Source organism: Gallinula chloropus (assembly GCF_964237585.1).
Source record: "Gallinula chloropus genome assembly, chromosome: 31".
NCBI classification, from domain to species: domain Eukaryota; kingdom Metazoa; phylum Chordata; class Aves; order Gruiformes; family Rallidae; genus Gallinula; species Gallinula chloropus.
The window spans coordinates 2,866,419-2,886,797 of NC_140116.1; the positions used below are offsets into that span (position 1 = coordinate 2,866,419).

Genomic DNA, 20,379 nt, shown 5'->3' on the forward strand with positions numbered 1-20,379 from the left:
CGTGGTTGTCCAGGCCTTGGGCTGCCAAGAGTGCCAGAGCCCGGCACTTGTCATGGAGGGGGAGAGAGGCACAACGGCCGTGTTACTGATAAGGGCAACAGAGACACCAGGGCCGTGTGTGGTGCTGTCAGGAGGCAACTGTCGTGATGATGCTTGTGACCAAATAAAATCCTGGAATCCTAGACTACACTGAGTGGGAAGGGACCCTTAGGGATCATGGAGCCCAACTCCTGACTGCTCACAGGGCAAGCCAAGCTTTCCCCTACCATATTTCAAAAACATTTCCATCAGAAACATTTCTGGTGGTGAGAACGAATAAGGCCTGTTGAGCTTTTACATTTTTATTACAATCAACACTGGAAAGAGCCCCTCTACGTCTAATGTTCTTCCACCTTGCCCATCGCAGCTTCTCTGCCAGCGAGTGCCTGAGGGGTGACAGTGTCACTTCGCTTCAGGATGGGGAGCAGGGGCAGGAGCAATGGGAGAGAAAGGCAGAGACAGAAAAAAAAATAAATATTAAAGCACCTACTCACATCCCACCCTCTTTTTCCCAGGATCCACGTCACTCTCATTTTCTCCTTCCTCCGATTCAGCAGCACAGAGGGACAGGGAATGGGCATTGGGGTCAGTTCATCACACATTGTCTCGGCCGCTCCTTCCTCCTCAGAAGGAGGACTCCTCACAGTCTCCCCTTGCTCCAGTTTTGGGTCCCACCCATGGGAGACAGTCATCCATGAACCTTCCCACATGAGCCCTTCCCACATAGCTTCTGATCATCACCAGCTTTTCCAGTGTGGGTCATCTGAATGGGGTGCCGTCCTTCAGCAACAGACTGTGCCAGCATGGGGCCTCCACAGCCCTGCCAGCAAACCTGCTGCAGCACAGGCTTCCTAGGAGGTCACAGCCTCCTTCAGTGTCTGCATCTGCTCAGGCGTGGGGACCTCTACACTCTGTGAGTAGAATCACTGTTCTACATCATCCAGCATGGGCTGCGGGGGAACAGCCTCAGTCACCATGGTCTTCTCCACGGGCTGTGGGTGAAACTCAGCTACAGGGCTTGGAGGACCTTCTTCACTGACCTTGTATTCTGCAAAGTTCCTTACACTTTCTCACTCCATTCTCTGGCAGAAAAAAAGCTGATGCTAATTTTTATTTTTCCACTTAAAAATATTGTCACAGAATCACAGAATCACAGAATTATCAAGGTTGGAAAAGACCTAAAAGATCATCTAGTCCAACCATTCACCTATTACTACTAGCTCCCACTAAACCATGTCCCTCAATACAACATCTAGTCTTTCCTTGAACACCCCCAGGGTCGGTGACTCCACCACCTCCCTGGGCAGTGCATTCCAGTGCCTGACTACCCTTTCAGAGAAGTAGTGCTTCCTAATGTCCAGCCTGAATCTCCCCTGGCGCAGCTTGATACCATTCCCTCTAGTTCTGTCGCTGTCTACACGGGAGAAGAGGCCGACCCCCAGCTCACTACAACCTCCCTTCAGGAAGATATAGAGAGCTATAAGGTCTCCCCTGAGCCTCCTCTTCTCCAGGCTGAACAATCCCAGCTCCCTCAGCCACTCCTCGTAAGGCCTGTGTTCCAGACCCCTCACCAGCTTAGTAGCCCTCCTCTGAACGCGTTCCAGGGCCTCAATGTCTTTCCTGTAGTGAGGGGCCCAAAACTGAACACAGTACTCGAGATGCGGCCTCGCAAGTGCTGAGTACAGGGGGACAATGACCTCCCTGTTCCTACTAGTAACACTATTTTTGATGCAAGCCAGGATGCCGTTGGCCTTCTTGGCCACCCGCGCACACTGTCGGCTCATGTTCAGCCGGGCATCAATCAGTACCCCCAGGTCCATTTCCTCCACACAGTCCTCCAGCCACTCCGCCCCAAGCCTATAGCGCTGCCTGGGGTTGTTGTGGCCAAAGTGCAGGACTCGGCATTTGCTCTTGTTGAACCTCATGCCATTGGCTTCAGCCCAGCTCTCCAGCCTGTCCAGATCCCTCTGTGGGGCCTCGCTACCCCCAGGCAGATCCACACTCCCAGCCAATTTAGTGTCATCTGCAAACTGACTGAGGGTGCACTCAATGCCCTCATCTAGGTCATCAATAAAGATATTGAAGAGGACAGGCCCCAGCACCGACCCCTGGGGAACACCACTCGTGACCGGTCACCAGCTGGATTTAACTCCATTTACTACCACTCTCTGAGCCCGGCCCTCCAGCCAGCTCCTTGTCACAGAGCTGCTCTTCACAATGCTCTGCTCCACACTGCCAATCCATTTTCAGTGTCCCTCTGCCAAGGCAATGCTGCTGACCAGTTCTTCTGTGACATCCCCCAGATCCTCAAGCTCTCTTGCTCACGGCCCTATCTCAGTGAAACTGTGGTCAGAGATTGTTTAGGTTTTGGGTGGTTTGTGTTCATCATGGTGTCCTGTGTTCAGATCTTCAGGTCGGTGCTGAGGATCCCCTCGGAGTAGGGATGGCACAAAGCCTTTTCCACATGCCTCCCTTACCTGGAGGTGGTCTCCCTGTTTGTTAGCACTGCCACGTTTGCCTACCTGAAGCCCCCCTCAATCTCCTTTCTATTTACAGATTCACAGCTGTTGCAGTTTTGTGTAGCTGTGCTGCTGAGATGGCTCCTGCAAGCAGCAGCCAGAAGCTCTCTGCAGGACTTAGAGAGGAAACATCGGCCAATTCAAGGCCAGAGCTGCTGCTGACCAGGGCTGAGCCAGTCGGTGATGGTCACAGCACCTCTGGGAATCACAGTGAGGAGAAAAACCCCACAGGCAGGTGGATTTTTCCACCAGAGAAGGGAGTGAGAAGATGTAAGAAGCCAGGGAGGAAGGAGGGAGGGGGAAGGAGAATGAGGCCCTCCAGGTGCCGGAGAGAGAGATTCCCCTGCAGCCTGTGGAGAAGACCATGGTGGAGTGGGTGTCCCCTCACAGCCCATGGATAAGGATGGGGAGCAGAGACCATCTATGGCCTGTGGAGAGGTTGATCCACGCATAGGCAGGTTTGCTGGGGGACTTGTGACTCTGTGGGGGACCAGGCTGGAGCAGTCTGGGCCCGAAGGTCAGCACCCATGGAAAGGAGTCCTACTGAGAGGCCTGTGGTGAGGAGATGACTCCCCAGTAGAGAGGACTCATGCTGGAGAAGTTGGAGGACTGTCCCCTGTGGGTGGGACACCACAGTGCCGCAGGTGAAGAGGGTGGATGTGTGGAATGCCCCCCCAGCTAAGAAGGAACTCAGGAGGAACAGACTGAAAACCCCCATTCCCTGCCCCACCACACACCATGTTAGGGGGGGAAGAAGGGAATAAGATTGTGAAAGTACTTTAGGCTGCTAAGAAGAGAGGGGTGAGGGGAAGGTGCTTTAAGACCTGGCTGTGCTTCTCATTATCTTGACTCCGGTTCACTGGGTGTGTAGTTGTAGTAGTAATAAATCACTTTTATTCTGTGCTGAGTCTGTTTTGCTGAGCCAGTCCTCTTTCTACTAGAGCTCTGTTCACTGACAGCATCTAAAGGGGGGGAAAAGAAGTAGAAAGGTGAACAGGCCACTGGGAAGAACCATCAGCCAGTTGCTATGCCACCCTCTGCATCACCATCGTCAACTCTAACAGTGTCGAATAAACAGGCATGTGGCCAGACGCACCTCATCTCCCATCGAGTTCCAGAGCTCTACCAGTGGCAGACCTGTTGCACTGTCATAATTTGTGACCTGGAAAAGACAGACCGACATCAGCGTGCAGACAGACACCAGTCCTGGTCGCGAGCCTGAGCGATTCTCAGCAGTGCCCTGCCCTGAGCCACAGAGTTGGCACGGCCAGCGTCAGCCACAGCGCTGCCGATGCTGCACCAGGAAGGTCTCAGCACCAAGGTTTCTCCAACAGAGCCCTGCCCAGCAGCCGGGCGTCCAAGCTGGGCCTTTGTTCTGGCCTGGAGCACACACAGGATGCTGGGGGAGAGGGGACAACAGCAGCACTCAAAGCAGCAGCAAGGCTTTCCCAGACAGCTCCCACTGACCTGCGCCAGCAGGACTGCGCCTCTGGTCATCTCCACAACAGCAGCGTCTGCTTGGGATGAGAAGTGGTCCTCGTCTGTGGAGAGAGCAGAGCGGGAGACAGCAGATGAGATGGGGCCAGGCTTCACAGGCCAGGAGGGACTATGCAACCAACCCTGCCTGACCTCCGACTGCAGCCCAGCCAGAGAACCCTCCCCTGCCACCGCTCGAGGCATTTGCTGGACCCAGCCTATCGAGCTGGAGGTCACACAAGTATTATCCCTGCTGTGCTGCCGAAGGGAAAGGACCGAGCGCTTTCTAAAGCCACCTTCATGTGAACACCAGCAGCGGGTGAATTGGGAGGCTTGAAAGGCAGAAGAGCAGACTTTTCATCTGCCATTGCTGTTTTGACTCTGACTAGTAGGAAAATCTCAGGTGTTTGTCTAGCAGATTAAAAGCGAAGTTTGCCTTGGGAACTCCTGCGGGACAGAAGGTGGCAGAGTAGCTCCAGCTACTTCACCTATACCCTGCCCATCCTGCCAACCTGCTCCTCAGTAAAGTCATTCCTTCTCTCCTCCCTCCACACAGGAGAAAGCCTGGCCCTTCCCCATCTCTCCCCTGGAGCCTGACAGGTTGTGCCACACTCGCTCGCACATTTGGAAGAAAATATGTTTCTCCAGCCCTCACTCCAGTCCCTCCAGAGGCTGCGCTCGCCAGGGGAGGGAGAAGGCTGAGACAGAATCATGGCTGGTACACAGCTGGCACCCAGGGAAACCTGCCGGAGCACCACCCAGGGTACGTCTCGAGAGCTCCGTTACCTGCCAGAGGGACCACGTTATCCAGTAAAACTTCTGCTGCTTGGAAAGGCAGCGATAAGAAGTCAGACCTGGAAGAAAAGGGAACAAACCCAAAGAAGTTGGATTTAAGTTTCTCCTGTGTCCTTGAAGGTTACAGCAATTAATCAATTGCTTTAGCAGGAATTCAGTTTAAAAGTAACGACCCTCCAAAGACCCCAGACCACGCTCCCAGCAATCCAAGCGGTGGCAGCAGCAGGAGCTACAGACCTGATCTTCCTGAGCTGGTGGATCTTCACTCTCTCATAGCCTCCGTAGTCCACGTAGCGGAGCTCCACTTCACCTGTCTCCTCAAAGTACCTATTGACTTGAGCCCGTAACCACACCCCATCCAGAGCCGGAGCCGCGCAGATCGTGCCAACTGCAAAGCACAAGAGCTCAGGGTGAGTGGATGCCCAGAAACGAGCCCTTCGGGTGGATCAGCCACGCTGCGCAGCGACCTCCTGAGCACCAACAGCATTCCTTCTGCTGCTCCCATCTCCCTTCCACACCCCTGCCCCTCCATCAGACCCGCCTGCAGCTGCGACTCAGCAGAGCTGCCTTGGACTCTCAAGTCTGTCTGCCACCACCATGCTCAGGGGCATCAGGCTCTTGCACAACCCTACAAGTTTCTCAAGTGAACAGCGTCTCAGCAATTGAGTTACTTGCCTTCTACTGGAGTTGGCAGAGTGGGAATATCCGGTTGGGAGTAGCAGACATTCATGTGCTGGCCAAGTCTACGCAGGACACAGAAAGTGGGGTGTGTATGCTGCTGTAAAAACATGTGGCCAGCATTGACTTGGTTTGACACCACCACTTCTACAGCAGTTCCCTCTGGGAGGCACAGCTGTCACGTGGAAGAAAGAAAATCTTGTTAGAGTTCACTGCAACACAAGCTTCATTCACAGCCACTCCATGGTCCACCAGCGTGGCCTGAGGCTGACAGCCATGGGTGCAAAATCCCTGCCACTCCAGCATTTGACTTCCAAAGGCTGCTCTGGATCAGGAGCATAAAGTTACTCCATGCTGCTCTCAAGGACATCAGACTTGGGGCAAGGCCACCTTCCAACAGGAAGATCAGTCTGACCCGTTACAGTGACACAAGCCAGGCAAGAGAGAGCTACACAAAACCAGCCTGGCTGTGAGGGCCTCTGTGAACCAGCCACCTGCATGGAGTGTACTGCGACAGCGGTGACCAACAGCAGCCTTTGCCCCCGACATCAGCGCAGCCAGAGAGCTGGGACTTACCCAGCAAGTCGTCGGGAGAAAACGAGGCGTTGGTGGTGTTGGTGGAGGTGGAGTGTGGACGTTGGTGAGGCGCAGACTTCTGAACTTCTGGCCAATCAGGCTCAGTGCTTTTTCTACTTGCTGAGGGAAGCCTGGAAGATAAACGTCCCGTAGAAAGTCTGTGGCACAGCTATGCTGAGGACACCCCCCACCCCGTGAAGAAACAGAGCTGCCAAAAGTTGTCTGCACCACATCAACAGCTTCAGGTTCCACAGACCGGCCGTGTAGGTGGCTGTCAGACCAACGTGAGACACTCAAGACCACCAGGCCCCAATCGCACCGCTTTAGCTTCCAGGATGAACCCAGTTCACTGGCAGGTAGTTTTCACCCACAATTAATGTAACATCCTTCACAGGCAAGGCTTGCATTTGCAGATACGTGCTGTTTAATTCCTTGCCCATCTCATTCTGGCCCCCGAGCTACATATTGGACCACAAACACAGAGACGTTTCGCTTACCTTCAATGTGACAGACTTGAGAGTCATGCAGATGAGGTGGTGAGGAGACATAAATTTTGGCCCCAGATGTTTGCTTTAGGAAGTTCATGAATCTTCCTTGTTTGCCAATCAAGCGGCCAACTAAACCCTTTGCGAAAGAGAGGAAAGCAGCAGTCAAGAGAAGGAATGGAGGTCAAACCACACTCCCTGCTGGGGCTTATTTCACCCATGTGCCCAGTTCCTGTAGCGCAGGGCCAGGCAGGATAAGTAAAGGCCATGCTGGACCAGTGCAGAGCTGGTCTGGGATAAGTCAGGCTAGATACAGGCCAGTAAATACCGCTCATTTTCATAGATTCATCTTCACATCTTGGAGAACAACATGGATGGAAGATAACAGGGAACAATGAGCCAGTGATACCCTGAACACAGCCCTGAGACGCCTCATGCTTACAGCTGGGACTGGCTCTTCACCCCTGTTGAGTCTAACGCTATGCAAAACACTTCAGTCCTTGTTATTTGCTGCTGATCTCCCTGGGATGGCTCTGAGCCAGCACCAGCCTGGAAGAAGCAGGAGATGGGTAGGGAGCGCAGGGCAGGATGTGCGAGCAGGCCAGCGGCTGCTTACCCTTGGGACCTCTATTTCCCAGCTGACCAGGTCAGGCTCGGTGGAGGTTTCTTCAGGCCTTGACTTCTGGCCTGTCACCATCTTCCCCATGGCACAGCCACTGCCCACAGAGTCCATGGTTTTGACATCCAAGTCTACGAGACATGCACACGTGTCAGAGTTCAGACAGCCCTCCTGAGCCAGCTACCAGACACCAGGCCAGGAAAATGCAGCGTTTCACAGAGCTTCTCCTCTGCACTCAGCCAGGAGGCTCCTGTACTGGGGTCTGGGGTATTTCAGAGAGGGGAAAGTCCTGCTGCACGTCACCTACCCAAAGTTTCCTTTTAGACCTGAAGAAAAGGCTGCACAGCTCTAGGAATGCAGCAGAGGCCTGAGTTCAGCAGGACTCCTTCCAAACAGTGCCACGGTGCACAAAGTCAAGCCAAGACACAAAGTCAAAGCTACCAGCGTGAGGAGAGCCACGCTAACAGAGCTGCTGCAGAGAGGGACTCTGCAGTTCCCCATGGCTTCATCAGGGCTCTTCACAGGGAGTTCAGCACGTGGGGGGGCCATGCCAGCTCTTCACACGGAACTGACAGGGTTCAGGGCACTTGGTCTGCAACTGACTGACTCAACCACAGCTCCTCAGAGCACAACTCTGCCTCGCCCAGCAGCACCTCAGAAACCTGCTGCCATCCAGCTTCCATTCAGCAGCAGCCCATAAAGACAGAAGGACCCCGTGCTTACTGGAGGCTGCCTCAACAGAAGCAGAAACCATTCGCATGAGCAGGTCTCAAACCAGCGGGGTGTTCAGCACCCAGACACGGCCCATTTCACTGCGCTACTCAAGCACATGCTTCACTTTGGACAGCAAACTCCGTGCTGAAAGGGGACCAGCCCATTCACCCCTTTGCAGCAGACCCTGAAATTCACCCAGCTAACACCGGAGCCAACAGCGATGGGAATTCCGAGAGCAAATGCAAACCCACCCGTACAAGGGCTAAATCTTCCTCTACTGAGGAAGTTAAACATGGAGAGGATAGATCTGGACATGTTCTGAAGCAGAAGGGGTACAGCACATAAAACTCTTGGTCCCCATGTATTTGTAGGAGGATTTTGAAATCCCTTACCTCCCGAGGGACCTTCACCCATCCCTGCTGCCCTGCTACCGCCACGATGCAAGGCCAGTTCATCCTCTTTCTGCAGGCCTTCACTGTGGGGCACGATGCTGCCTTCAGGCAGAGCCAGGGCGGGAGGTTTTTCTGTTGGTGCTGAGCTCTGCTCAGCAGGCACATCTTGGCTTTCAGGTGCCTTCAGCAAGTCCAGCTGCTGGCCTGATGCATCAGACCACGACATCTCCAACGGGGCCTCCGCACTCGTCCCACCTTCAGATGCAGGTGCACAGCCAGAGGAAGCAACGCTTGCCAACTCCAGGGGCAGGGAGGCCGAGGTTTCATCCCCTGGGCACTGCTCTTCCTTGGAGGCTGCCTCTCTGGCCTCAGTGATCGCTGCTGGCACTTCTTTCTGCTGCTCTTCAGCAGCTCTTTCTTCCTGACTAGAGCTGGCAGACTTCTTCCTTTGGCAGTACAGCCACCAGCAGCCAGCAAGTGCCACCACTCCAGGTATGGCACACAGCAGGACTCTCTGGAAGCGCCCAGCCATTTTACACAGCCTCAGGGATTACAGCTGGGAGGAGAAACAAGAAAGCACCTTACAGTCATCACTGGCAAAGTAACACAAAGGCTGAAGCTACATAAATGCCTGAAGGTGTTTCTGTGAGCACCAACAGGGTTGTTTTCCAGCCGCTCCTTAAATTCACGTCCCTACCAGAGAGCACACAACACGTTCCTACCTAAGACTGGGGATATATGGACATTTTGCACCAAGACTTCTGGATTTCACCTTATTTCACCTTTATACTTCAAACAATTTCACCAGGCAGAATCAAGGCAGACCAGAGAGCCCTGGGGGTGTGACTGGAAAACACTGGTGCCCAAGTTGGCTTTTCCTCCTTCTACTGAACGGGCTGGGAAATCTCACGCCTCTCAACTCCTGGCTACGCAGCTGGGACTAAGGCCAGGGGTTTGGCCTGGACAACAAGGGGATGTTCTTTGGTGACTCCAACCTGTTGGAGAGGGACAGGATCCACCCGTCTGAAAGGGGCCCTCAGGAACCCCAGACCCAGGAGGTAGGATAAAGTCTGGAGAAAGGGCAGACTGAGTAAATACCAGCTTTACCATCTCTACTGTCACCCGACTGAGCCATCAAAGAGAAGATTTAAGAAATGAAGAAGAGAAGAAAAGGAAATTCCTCCCAGGCTTCCCAGGGAGGCTGGGGAGTCTCCTTCTCTGGAGGGTTTCAAAACCTACCTGGATGCTGTCGTGTGTGACCTGCTCGAGGTGATCTCCCCTGACAAGACTGGAGGTGATCCCCCCCGACAAGACAAGAGGTGATCCCCCCAGACAAGACTGGAGGTGATCTCCCCTGACAAGACAAGAGGTGATCTCCCCAGACAAGACTGGAGTTGATCTCCACGGACAAGACTAGAGGTGATCTCCCCAGACAAGACAAGAGGTGATCTCCCCAGACAAGACTGGAGTTGATCTCCCCAGACAAGACTGGAGGTGATCCCCCCCGACAAGACAAGAGGTGATCCCCCCAGACAAGACTGGAGGTGATCTCCCCTTACAAGACAAGAGGTGATCTCCCCAGACAAGACTGGAGGTGATCTCCACGGACAAGACTGGAGGTGATCTCCCCAGACAAGACTGGAGGTGATCCCCCACAACAAGACTAGAGGTGATCTCTCCTGAAAAGACAAGAGGTGATCTCCCCAGACAAGACTAGAAGTGCTTCCGCTCTGGGAAGTGACCTCCCAACTAATGCCCCTCTGACAGAGGTGTCACTGGTTGGTCACCAGAGGTCCCTGGCAACCGTTGCTATTCTAGACCTCTGTTGGGTGTTTGCTTGGCAACAGTTGGTTGCCTTGAGACAGGGGGGCAGCAGGTGAAAACCAGGATGTACGTCTTGCAGGTGGGGACAAAGCCAGGAGATTCAAGATCCTGTCAAACTTGAGATTTATTAGTCCATCTGCAGCAGATACAGGACTGATTTTTTAATTACTATTTTTTAAGAGAATAGGCATAGCAGGAAAGTCCTAGTAATAAAAGAAGCGAGAATGAATGCAACCTGAAGTATCTCTGTTCATCATACTCACAGGACCCGTGCTCTTTAAACAAGGTCACACAACCCTGGACTCACACCCATATTTCTCCCATTTCTCCAGCTCCTTCATGGCCTCTGCTGGGCAGCCCCGTCCCTGCCCCCAGCACAGCTCCTCTCCTCTTTCTAGCTTTAGCCTTACCAAACACTGGGATGTCTGACCTGATACTCCCAGGAGATTTGAAGGGAGTGCTGTAACTGCTTTCCAGACTGGGAGGGAATCCGTTCTTGATGCTTTCAGTTACCTCTGCTGTGTCCCGTGTTTGTTCTGGCATTTCTGGCTGTGTCATGTTTTTCCAGTAGATCAGTCATGGTGGGGGAAAGCCTATCGAAGGGCTGACCTCATCAAAACATGCTCTGGCCACAATGAGTGTTGGGTTTTCAGCAACATCAGGGCAGGTGAGAGGGAGTTCTCCTGATGGGCGTTCAAAGCGCGTGCGAGAATCACGTGGGGGTGGGGGAATCCCCATTTGGAGCCCTGGTACTTTTCTGTCCCGCCTGTTGCACGTTCTGCTCCTAAAGCTGTGAAGCTGAAAGGGTTTGCTGGTCTCTTAGAATCAGGAATTACAAGAATCACAAGAATCACCAGGTTGGAAGAGACCTTTGAAGATCATTGAGTCCAACGGTTCCCATCCTGTGCTAAACCAGATCCCTGAGCACCTCATCTACCCTTTTTTTGAAGACATCCAGGGATGGTAACTCAACCCCCTCCCTGGGCAGCCTGTTCCAGCCCTGCAACTCTTTCAGTAACAAATTTTTTTCCAATATCCAATCTAACCCTGTCCTGGCACAGCTTCATGCCATTTCCCCTTGTTCTATCTCCTGTCACCTGGCTGAATAGACCATCACCCACCTCTCTACAACCTCCCTTCAGGTAGTTGTAGGTGGTGATAAGGTCTCCCCTCAGCCTCCTCTTCTCCAGGCTAAACATCCCCAGCTCCCTCAGCCATTCCTCATATGATTTGCCCTCCAGCCCCTTCCCCAGCCTGGTTGCTCAACTAGAAGGGCCTAAACGTGTCCTTTCAATGGGATATTTCTGATGCTTTTATTGGAATGTGCTTCTGTTAACTGCTCAAGACCTGAACAGTCATCTGCCGTTCTCTGGGCTGTGATTTGGCAAGGGGTATCAGGAGTGTAATTTCCACAGTCCCTCTATTCCTTCCCATTCCCCAGCCTGGTTTGGCTGCCAGTATTGGGACTCCCTCCCTCCCTGTGGATGTAAAATCATTCTGACTCTGTCAGCTCACGCTTTAAGACCCGTCACTGTCATCTGGGTGATTATAAAGCTTAGGGATCTTTCTTACAGAAGCTCATTTGGATTGTTTTTGAAACTATGGGCTTTCACCGAAGATGCAAGCAGGATACTTCAGTGGGCTTGTCTTTGACAGGAAATCCTGGTGCCCAAGGGCTGCCAGTTTGGTCAGGGGGAGCCCGAGGGTGCGACTTCAAGTCACCCAGTGACAGCAGTGATCCCACTTGAACAACCTTGGCTTTGAGCCACAGCAGCGTCTCTCAGATTGATGATGCAGTGGTAAGAAATGCTTTTTTCATTCGTGGGGATAAAGGATGGCTGGTCTTCCATGATGCATTTTTGTAACGTCAGTTCCCATCACGGGCTTGCCCAGCCTCAGGCCGTCCTTGTTCCAAAGCCCATTTGCTTGCAGTAAGCACACTGACCTTTCAGGAGGGGGTGATTTCCCCTAGGTGGGGGACAGTCCTGGTTTCACGCCAGGATAAGAGTCAATTTTCTTTCTAGCAGCAGGTGGAATGCCCCTCCCTGTGCTGAGATGGGGGGAGGAAGGGAGTAAATTTACGATTAAAGTCAAGTCTGCAAAGAAGGGAGGGATGGGGGGAAGGTTCTTTAAGATCTGGAGGAGGAAAGCAGCTTGTGAGGAATTGCCAGAAGCCCACTCCCCAGTCCCTGCACTTCCCCGTGCCATGTTGGCAGGGGTAAGGGGGGAGAAGGGAGTAAAATCATGATGACGTTTAAATCTGCTGAGAAGGGGAGAGGTGGGGGGAAGGTGCTTTAAGACCTGGCTGTGCCTCTCATCACCTGACTCTGGTTCCCTGGGTGTGTAGCTGTAGTGTAATAAATTAGTTTTCTTTCTTTTATTCTGTGCTGAGTCTGTTTTGCCCATTGCACTAATTGGACAGTGATCCCTCTGTCCTTATCTCCACTCCTAAGCCTCCCAGTATATATTTTCTCCCGTTTGACTGAAAAGGGGAGTGAGCGAGCGGCTTTGGTGGGCATTTGGGCTCTAGCCAGGGCCAAACCAGCACAGAAAGTTGAATGCTGGAGCTGTGTATAAATGTGAGTGAATGAGATGTGCATGAAGCCAGTGTGGAGCTTTGATCAAAGGTTCTGTTATCCCCTGAGGGGTGCAGATGGAGAGAAGCAAAGCATAAAAAAAAGCCCCACAACCCAACCCCCCTGTGGGTGCCTGGGTAAAGGTAAGAAGTGAAAAGGGAACCCCCTTTTCACTTCTTACCTTTACCCAGGCACCCACATAAAAAAAAGCATTTTTCAAAAAAAGGAAAAAAGGAAAAGAAAAAACCCACCAACAAAAACCCCATCCAAAAACCATTGTTGAAATATTGTTTATGTGTTTGATGTGGAATATAATTGGGCATCACTCAGGAGTTAAGGTAAGCCACCCCCAGCCACCCATTATGAGAAAGGGCAAAACCAGTTAGCATTAACAATAGGATTAAACAATGCCCTGTTAAACCTGAGGCAAAACAGGGAATTAAAAGGTTGATCAACAAATTTTTGGAAGATAAGATTTTAGAAGGGTATGAATCAAGTTCTAACACACCCATTGTACCAGTGTGAAAGCCAAGTGGTGGGTATAGATTGGTACAGGATCTAAGAGCAGCTGGACCTTGCACCCAGTAGTGACAAATCCTTACACAGTGTTGACTGCCCTGGAGGAACATTATCAGTGGTTTACAGTGCTTGATTGAAAAGATGCTTTTTTGCATAAACCTGGAAAAAGAGTCATAAATGATTTGCTTTTGAGGGGGAGGGTCCACACACAGGGCACAAGGTACAGCTGACCTGGACACGGCTGCCCCAAGGGTTTCAAAACAGCCTGACCAACTTTGGCAGCCAATTAGCAAAGGAACTGGAGATCTGAACAAACGAGGAGACAGCGACTCTGCGACCAGAACAGCTGCTCTTGCAACACCTGGATGGTATTCTAACAGCTACCCAAGAGAAGTCAGCCTGGATACAGGGAACCAATGGACTGTTAAACTTTGGGGGACTTCATAGGTACAAGGTATCCAAGAAGAAAGCTCAACCTGCAAGTGAAACTGTAATATATTTGGGCTTGGAGATTTCACAAGGACAACAAATGCTGGGGACAGACCGAAAAGAGGGAATTTGTGGTGTTCCAGAGCCTTGGACTGTACTGAGAGCCTTTCTGGGAGTGGCAGGATGGTGTTGGCTCTGGACCAGGCATTGTGGCCAAACAGCCAAACCACTGTGTGAAGGCCAGGAGTCTCCCCCTTTTATATGTAATAGACACCAACAAAAGGCTTTTTGGAAACTTAAAACCAGCCTTGGTGACAGCACCAGCCTTGGGATTACCGGGCTTAACTAAAGACTTCCACTTCCTTGTCCACGAACGGCAACATCTGGCTATGGGAGTTCTGATCCAGAGAATGGGAAGCTGGGAAAGACCAGTGGGATGCTTTTCCAGGCAACTGGACTTGGTAAGCAAAGGATGAGCCTCTTGCCTACAGGAGGGACAAGAGCCATCACGGGCGGTGTTCAACATATGGTGGTCCCAGTGTTGGAACAAAAGGGGACACACTGGCTATCCCCTAGAAGGAGGATGAAATACCAGGTAGCTCTTATATAACAAGATGATGTAACCTTGAAAAGTCCATGTCCATGGAGCACTATGGAAAGAAGGAGGACTACTGTCCTCCCAGGGCCAAATATTTAGCATCTAAAGGAATTTTTACAGTTCTTGTTGGTTCAAGAACCACTCCAAGCAGCAATCCTACCTCTGTAAAGCACATCAGACTGGAAATACAGAAATAGCAAAAGGAAAGATTCAGAAGGACTCTCAAGAGTCAGGTCATATTGCCTCCCTTAATCATGGGAGAAATACTGCAGATAAGACATTAAGAATGCCACTGGGGTGCAGACACCCTGGTGATGTTCAAGATTGCTGAATCAGAGGCTTGGATCCACTACACCAGAGGGAAGAAGGCAACACCCACTAGCTGGAGAGTGGTTGGAGATCCAGAGACTTTAAAGTTACCTTTGAAACATGATTAACAAATCTGTTTTTCTGTTTGCTCTGCAGTCTGTGAAGGTGGAAACATGAATAAAAGAGAAACTGTTGCCACACCCAGCGCAGGTAACAAGTAGTACTCAGAGACAAACCTGTAACTTGGCAAGCAAAAGCAAGTGAACAAGCTTGGATAAGAAAATAAATACAAACCAAGTATCAATAGCAGGTAAAACTAAAGTATCATTTGATGAAAGAATTTGCAAATTGGCAAAATATATCACAAATGAATTCAGGATGGTTTACACTATGCTCAATTGGAAGAAATCTCCCTTTAAAGGAAATCAAAGTTTGCATTTGGCACAAGTGAAAAGATCCACCAGCATGTGACAATTTGACATTCAGTGAAGCCACAATTTGAGTATGTGAAAGTATTGAGTATAATTATCAATACATTCAAAGGGGGAAATGTTACAGTCACCCTAATAAAATAGCTTCACTTCTAGGTTATTTTGGTTTTAGTGTAGGATTCGATTTTGATTTTAAAGGAGTTAGAGCAGCTGTGACAATATAAGGAAAAGAAAGAAAACCCCCCCCTCCAAAATGATTGTTGAAATACTGTTTATTGGGTCAACGCCGCTCTGTTCCCAAAGAGCTTCACACCAGAATGGCTTTTTCCCATCAGCCCCCCTTTATACTGGGCAGGATGTAATTGGTATGGAATACTCTCTTTGGCCAGTTTGGGTCACCTGTCCTGGCTTCGCCCCTCCTTTCTCATGAATAGAGAAATAGGAAGAGCTGAGAAAGTCCTTGACTGTCTGACAACAGCTAAAACCATCAGGGTGTTATCAACACTGCTTTCATTTTAACACCCAAACACAGCATTCCATCTGCTGCTACAAAAGAAGTTAACTCCATCCTGACCAAAACCAGGACACTACTGAACACACCCCTTCTAATACACCCCAGGATGCCATTGCCCTTCTTAGCCAGGAGGGCACATTGCTGGCTCATGCTCATGCTGCAGCATATGAAGGGGGTCAGCTTTCAGAGGAGATTCTCTCCAAACCAACTTTTGCTCAGATACATAGAAAGGTCACTTATCAACACACTGAACTTCTGAGAGAACCGCTTATTAGACATCTGAAAGACGGGAAGTTTCCAAGTCTCGGAAGACACTGGAGAGCTGAGCAGCATCAAAATGACCAAAGAGCAAGCAGAGGTGGAAACCTGCTGAGGAAAGTGAAGTGCATACATGTATCTAGGCTACTGAGAAGACAAAACAACCACCAAAATTCATACTAAATACAGACTGGTCCTAATGTGAGTTCCATGGCCAGTAATATGCCAAAGATGAGCTGCTTAGAAACATCCAGTCCTCAGTTTCCACATGGCATCCTTAAGCTCCTGGTTCCTCATGCTGTAGATGAGGGGGTTCAGTGCTGGTGGAAACACTGAGCAAAGAAATGATGCTACCAGGTCCAGAAATAGGGAGGACATGGGGGGGGGCTTCAGGTGGGAAAAAAGACGGCAGTGCTAAGGAACAAGGAGACCACGGCCAGGTGAGGGAGGCAGGTGGAAAAGGCTTTGTGCTGTCCCTGCTGCGAGGGGATCCTCAGAACGGCCCTGAAGATCTGCACATAGGACACCACAATGAACACAAAACAGCCAAAACCTAAACAGGTAGTCACCAAAATGAGTCCAGTTTCCCTGAGGTAGGCATCTGAGCAGGAGAGCTTGAGGATCTGGGGGATTTCACAGAAGAACTGGTCAACAGCATTGCCCTTGCAGAGGGGCACTGAAAATGTATTGCACGTGTGCAGCACAGAATAGAGAAACCCACTGCCCCAGGCAGCTGCTGCCATGTGGACACAAGCTCTGCTGCCCAGGAGGGTCCTGTAGTGCAGGGGGTGGCAGATGGCAACGTAGCGGTCATAGGCCATGACAGTGAGAAGAAAGAGCTCTGTTGAGATCAAACATACAAAGAAAAAGAGTTGAGCCACACATCCTGTGTAGGAAATGGCCCTGGTGTCCCAGAAGGAATTGGCCATGGCTTTGGGAACCGTAGTGGAAATGTAGCCAAGGTCAACAATAGAGAGGTTGAGGAGGAAGAAGTACATGGGGGTGTGGAGGCTGTTGTAACAGGCTATGGTGATGATGATGAGGCCATTTCCAAGAAAAGAAACCAGGACACCCCTACGTCTTCACATTCCCTGTGTTCTGTTACTTTAGAACAGCCTTGGATTTTCTCACTGGCAACTGCAGCAAGTTGCACTGGGCACGAGGTATCGCCAGGCTGAACCCCAGACTCAAACCCAACAAGGGTTCTGGGGATCTAACACCTCCAATCAAACCAGTTTCCTTCTGGCCAGCTGGCAGCAGCCGTATCGCAGCTGGAGCTGGCTGCATCCAAGGCAGCTCCGGGACTGAGATGCCGAGTAAAACGCCCGGCCCCGACCCAGCAGCAGTGCAGGGATGCAGGGAAGAGACTGAGTTCCCACCCCAGCACTGCCAGACGCTACCGCGGGGCGATGCCGCCACAGCCCGTCCGTGAGCCGAGGGGGAGAGTTGCACCACATGCCAGGAAGAGCGCAGGAGAAACAAGCTCATGACTTCACATCAGCCTTACCAGTCTGCACCAGTTCTTCCTCCAGCACAGAACTTCTGGGTCTTTTCACTGCAGGCTCAGCAGAAAGGGCCTGAGTCTGGAACAGAAACAAAGAAAGCACCACCCTGAGTTTAACCTGAACACCAGCCCAAGCCAGCGGAAACTTCCAGAAATGGAGGCAGCTCTGGTCTGACTTGGGGACCGGGATATGCTGGCTCAGAGTGCAGGAGAAGGATCTTTGCAGGATCTCTGACCAGCACGCTGCCCTTTGGGTTTGATTGTTAATAGGGGCTCTCTTATGTGCAGTGATTAAACCCCCTCAGGCTTCCTGCCCAGTGCCCCTCGGGCAGCTCCTCAGCATTCCAGAGTTCAGCCCTGACTCTGGCTCGGGGACAGCTGAGCCCCTCAGAAAGGGGTTTTGTACAAACAAAGAGTCAATGGTGCTCTCAGGGACAAATAATAGAGCACGAGGGTTTCTTACTCCTCTCACCCTATGGGGCAGTAAGAAAAACACTGCACCTACCAACCAAACTAAGGGGTCAAGCAGCTCAGGATTTGTTTATACAGAGCCAAAGTCCTATGGGAATCCTCTCCCAGGCCGGTGGACACCAAACCCAGCAGAGAGGGCTTTATCCAGAGGAAGCAGGTGATTGTTCTCACAAGATCATGTGTTTTGGGTGCTCCTTCCTCAGCTCCACGTGCCAGAGCAGAGCAGGCAAACCTGAGCGAGGCAAACCCAGCACACAAGAGGCACCTGCTGTCAAGGGAAAAGAAGAGCCTGAGGCTGCACAGGTTCAGGAAAGTCTCTGCTAACCTCTCCTGCAGACTCTGCTCCTGGAGTGCCATTGCTGAGGGAAGCCTGGCGTTTCCTTGCTGCCCTGGCTGGTACCTTCACCGCAGCAGCAAAAACCTCTTCAGCCTTCTCTTCATACCCAGGGATGGCAGCATCTAAACAACAAAGGCAGGCCACGTGAGAGTGTGAATTAAGAGGGGTTAGGATTGCCATTTGCATGGCAGCCCAGCTCCTCGATCCCACCCAAAGCAGTGGGATTCATTCCAAGCTGCACACCCTTCTGCAGTTTCAGAAACCCCTCAGTTTTCCAAGGGATGCCAAACCCCAGAAGAACCAGGGCTGTGAACAACCTTTGTCATGGGCGGCACCTGCTTGTAGCTTTGGAGGTTCCTGCCCATCAGGATGTTCCGCAGGCTGCTGAGGGCTGAGGAAAGAACACACAGAACAGGGATTTACAACTATGGGTGAGCTTCACACAAGCAAAACTTCCAGAGCTAATTGCTGTAGTTCCCCTTCCAAGCCCCATCAGGATCATCTCAGACACACACAGAGCCACCGCAGGGTATCCCCCGCCTCTCCCAGCCACGGCACTGCTAATTATCCCACTACAGTGGGGTAATTCCCTTCTCTTAATGCTTCTTCATGTGTTACGCTTGTTCCCAGCACCAAACACATGGCTTTGGCTAACATGGAACAGGGTTTTTTCTACTCTGCACAGGTTAACATCCCCCCCCCCCCAAGCCACACACTGCCCTTCAGCGAGGCAATGCCCCTGTGTACAACGCTGAGTTTCTCTCCCCAGGGGTCTCACCACCCACACCCACAGTTTTTCCTCTTTCTACCCTGGGAAAACCTCAAGGGGCAGAAATAACGACCAGCCTGTGGCTGAGAGCTCCGTGCAAGGACTCCCACAGGGGACCTGGGAACACCTTTGCCACCTTACAGCCCGTCCCAGCCAGCGCTGCTGGAAAAACCCTTTGCAGCGGGAGAGCAGCTGGAGCACCTGACGCGGCTTCCCTGGCACCGCTTCGCCCGCCATTCCCAGCGAGGGGTCGCTGAGGGAAACCGGGTCTCCCGCTCCCATCCTGCCAGGACAGCCAGCAGCGCCTGCACAGGCACCTTCCTGCCCTGGCACTGGGAACTACTACTGGTGCAGCCGGTGTCTCTCTCCACAAGACGCTCCTTCGCCTCAGGGACACAGAAGCCACAGGCACGGCATGGCCAACGCTGCCCATAGCAGGGGGCTGGAACAAGACGGATGTCTAAGGTCCCTTCCAACGCCGCCACTACCCACCATCTGTGACTGGGAGCTCCGGGACGCCGGCACCGGTTCAGCCCCGGGAAGGCATCCCCGTGTCTCCACACGCCTTACGCCGGGACTCCCCCCCAGCCGCTGCTCCCCCCCACACTCACACACACAGAGCCCTCTGCTCCTGCCCCACGCACGCTCCCAGGGCCCGTTTCTTTCCCAACTCCCCGCTTCCCAGATGGAAAAGCCACCGGGGGGGAAGGAGGGGGGCGGGTTCGCCAGGGGCCTTCTCGGGGCGGGGGGACCCGCAGCTCCGCTCCCGCCCTGGGCTCGAACGCCGAGGAGAGGTCCCGCAGGCCGCACCCGGGAGGCCGCGGGGCCTCAGGGACGGGGCGAGGCCCTCGGGCGGCCGTACGGCCCGGGGCGGATCGCTCACCTGGGGGGCGGCCTCTGCAGCGGCGGCGCGGCCGGGGACGGTGCGGGGGGCGCGGCGGACGGAGGCGAAGAGGCCGCGGGGGGTCCGCAGCAGCCATCGGCACAGAGGCACCGGCAGCCCGCGGCCGGAACGCGCCCGTCCTGCGCCGCGCCCGGCACGGCACGGCACGGCCGCTCCCACCAGCGTGCGGGGCAGCCCCGCCATTGGCTCCGACCGCTGCCTGTCTGGGCGGAGCTGGGCCGGGCTGGGCCGTCCCTCCCCGGCTCTGCCCCCCGCTTGCCCGGCCCGGCCCTGCCCGGCCGCCCCTCCCAGGGCTGTGCGGGGCAGCCCCGCCATTGGCTCCTCCCGCCGCCTGTCTGGGGAGGCAGAGCCCGGGCAGGAGAGGGGCGGCTCTCTCCTCTCCTCTCTCTCTACCCGCCCCCCCACCGCAGCCTCCGCGGCCCGGGGGACGCAGGTGGGCGGGAGCGGCCGGCGGCCCGGCTCCTGGGCAGGTTCCCCCTCCGGTCTCCTCCCCCCGGCTGGGGGGGGAAAGGGCTCGGTCCCCCCCACTCCTAACCCCAAATCCCAGCCCTGAGAAGTGTCCTGCTTGAAACTCCCCAGGTCTCCCCTCCCTGCATCCCCACACACACATAGCTGGGGGCTACCAGAACCCAAACAGGGGCTA

General features: G+C 53.0%; 1 protein-coding gene across 1 annotated transcript; it reads right to left on the minus strand.

The window, feature by feature from the left end:
* Window positions 1-387: 387 nt before the first annotated feature.
* On the minus strand, window positions 388-8,825 carry LOC311202626 (A-kinase anchor protein 1, mitochondrial-like; the record flags this gene model as incomplete). The annotated part of the gene is made up of 11 exons (XM_084277216.1): window positions 388-449; window positions 3,383-3,720; window positions 4,026-4,099; window positions 4,821-4,888; window positions 5,067-5,217; window positions 5,505-5,682; window positions 6,084-6,214; window positions 6,581-6,707; window positions 7,185-7,318; window positions 8,294-8,395; window positions 8,549-8,825. The coding sequence occupies 10 exons, from the start codon at window positions 8,823-8,825 to the stop codon at window positions 3,616-3,618; spliced, it is 1,347 nt and encodes a 448-aa protein (XP_084133342.1). The 3' UTR covers window positions 388-449; window positions 3,383-3,615.
* Between the last annotated feature and the right edge of the window lie 11,554 nt (window positions 8,826-20,379).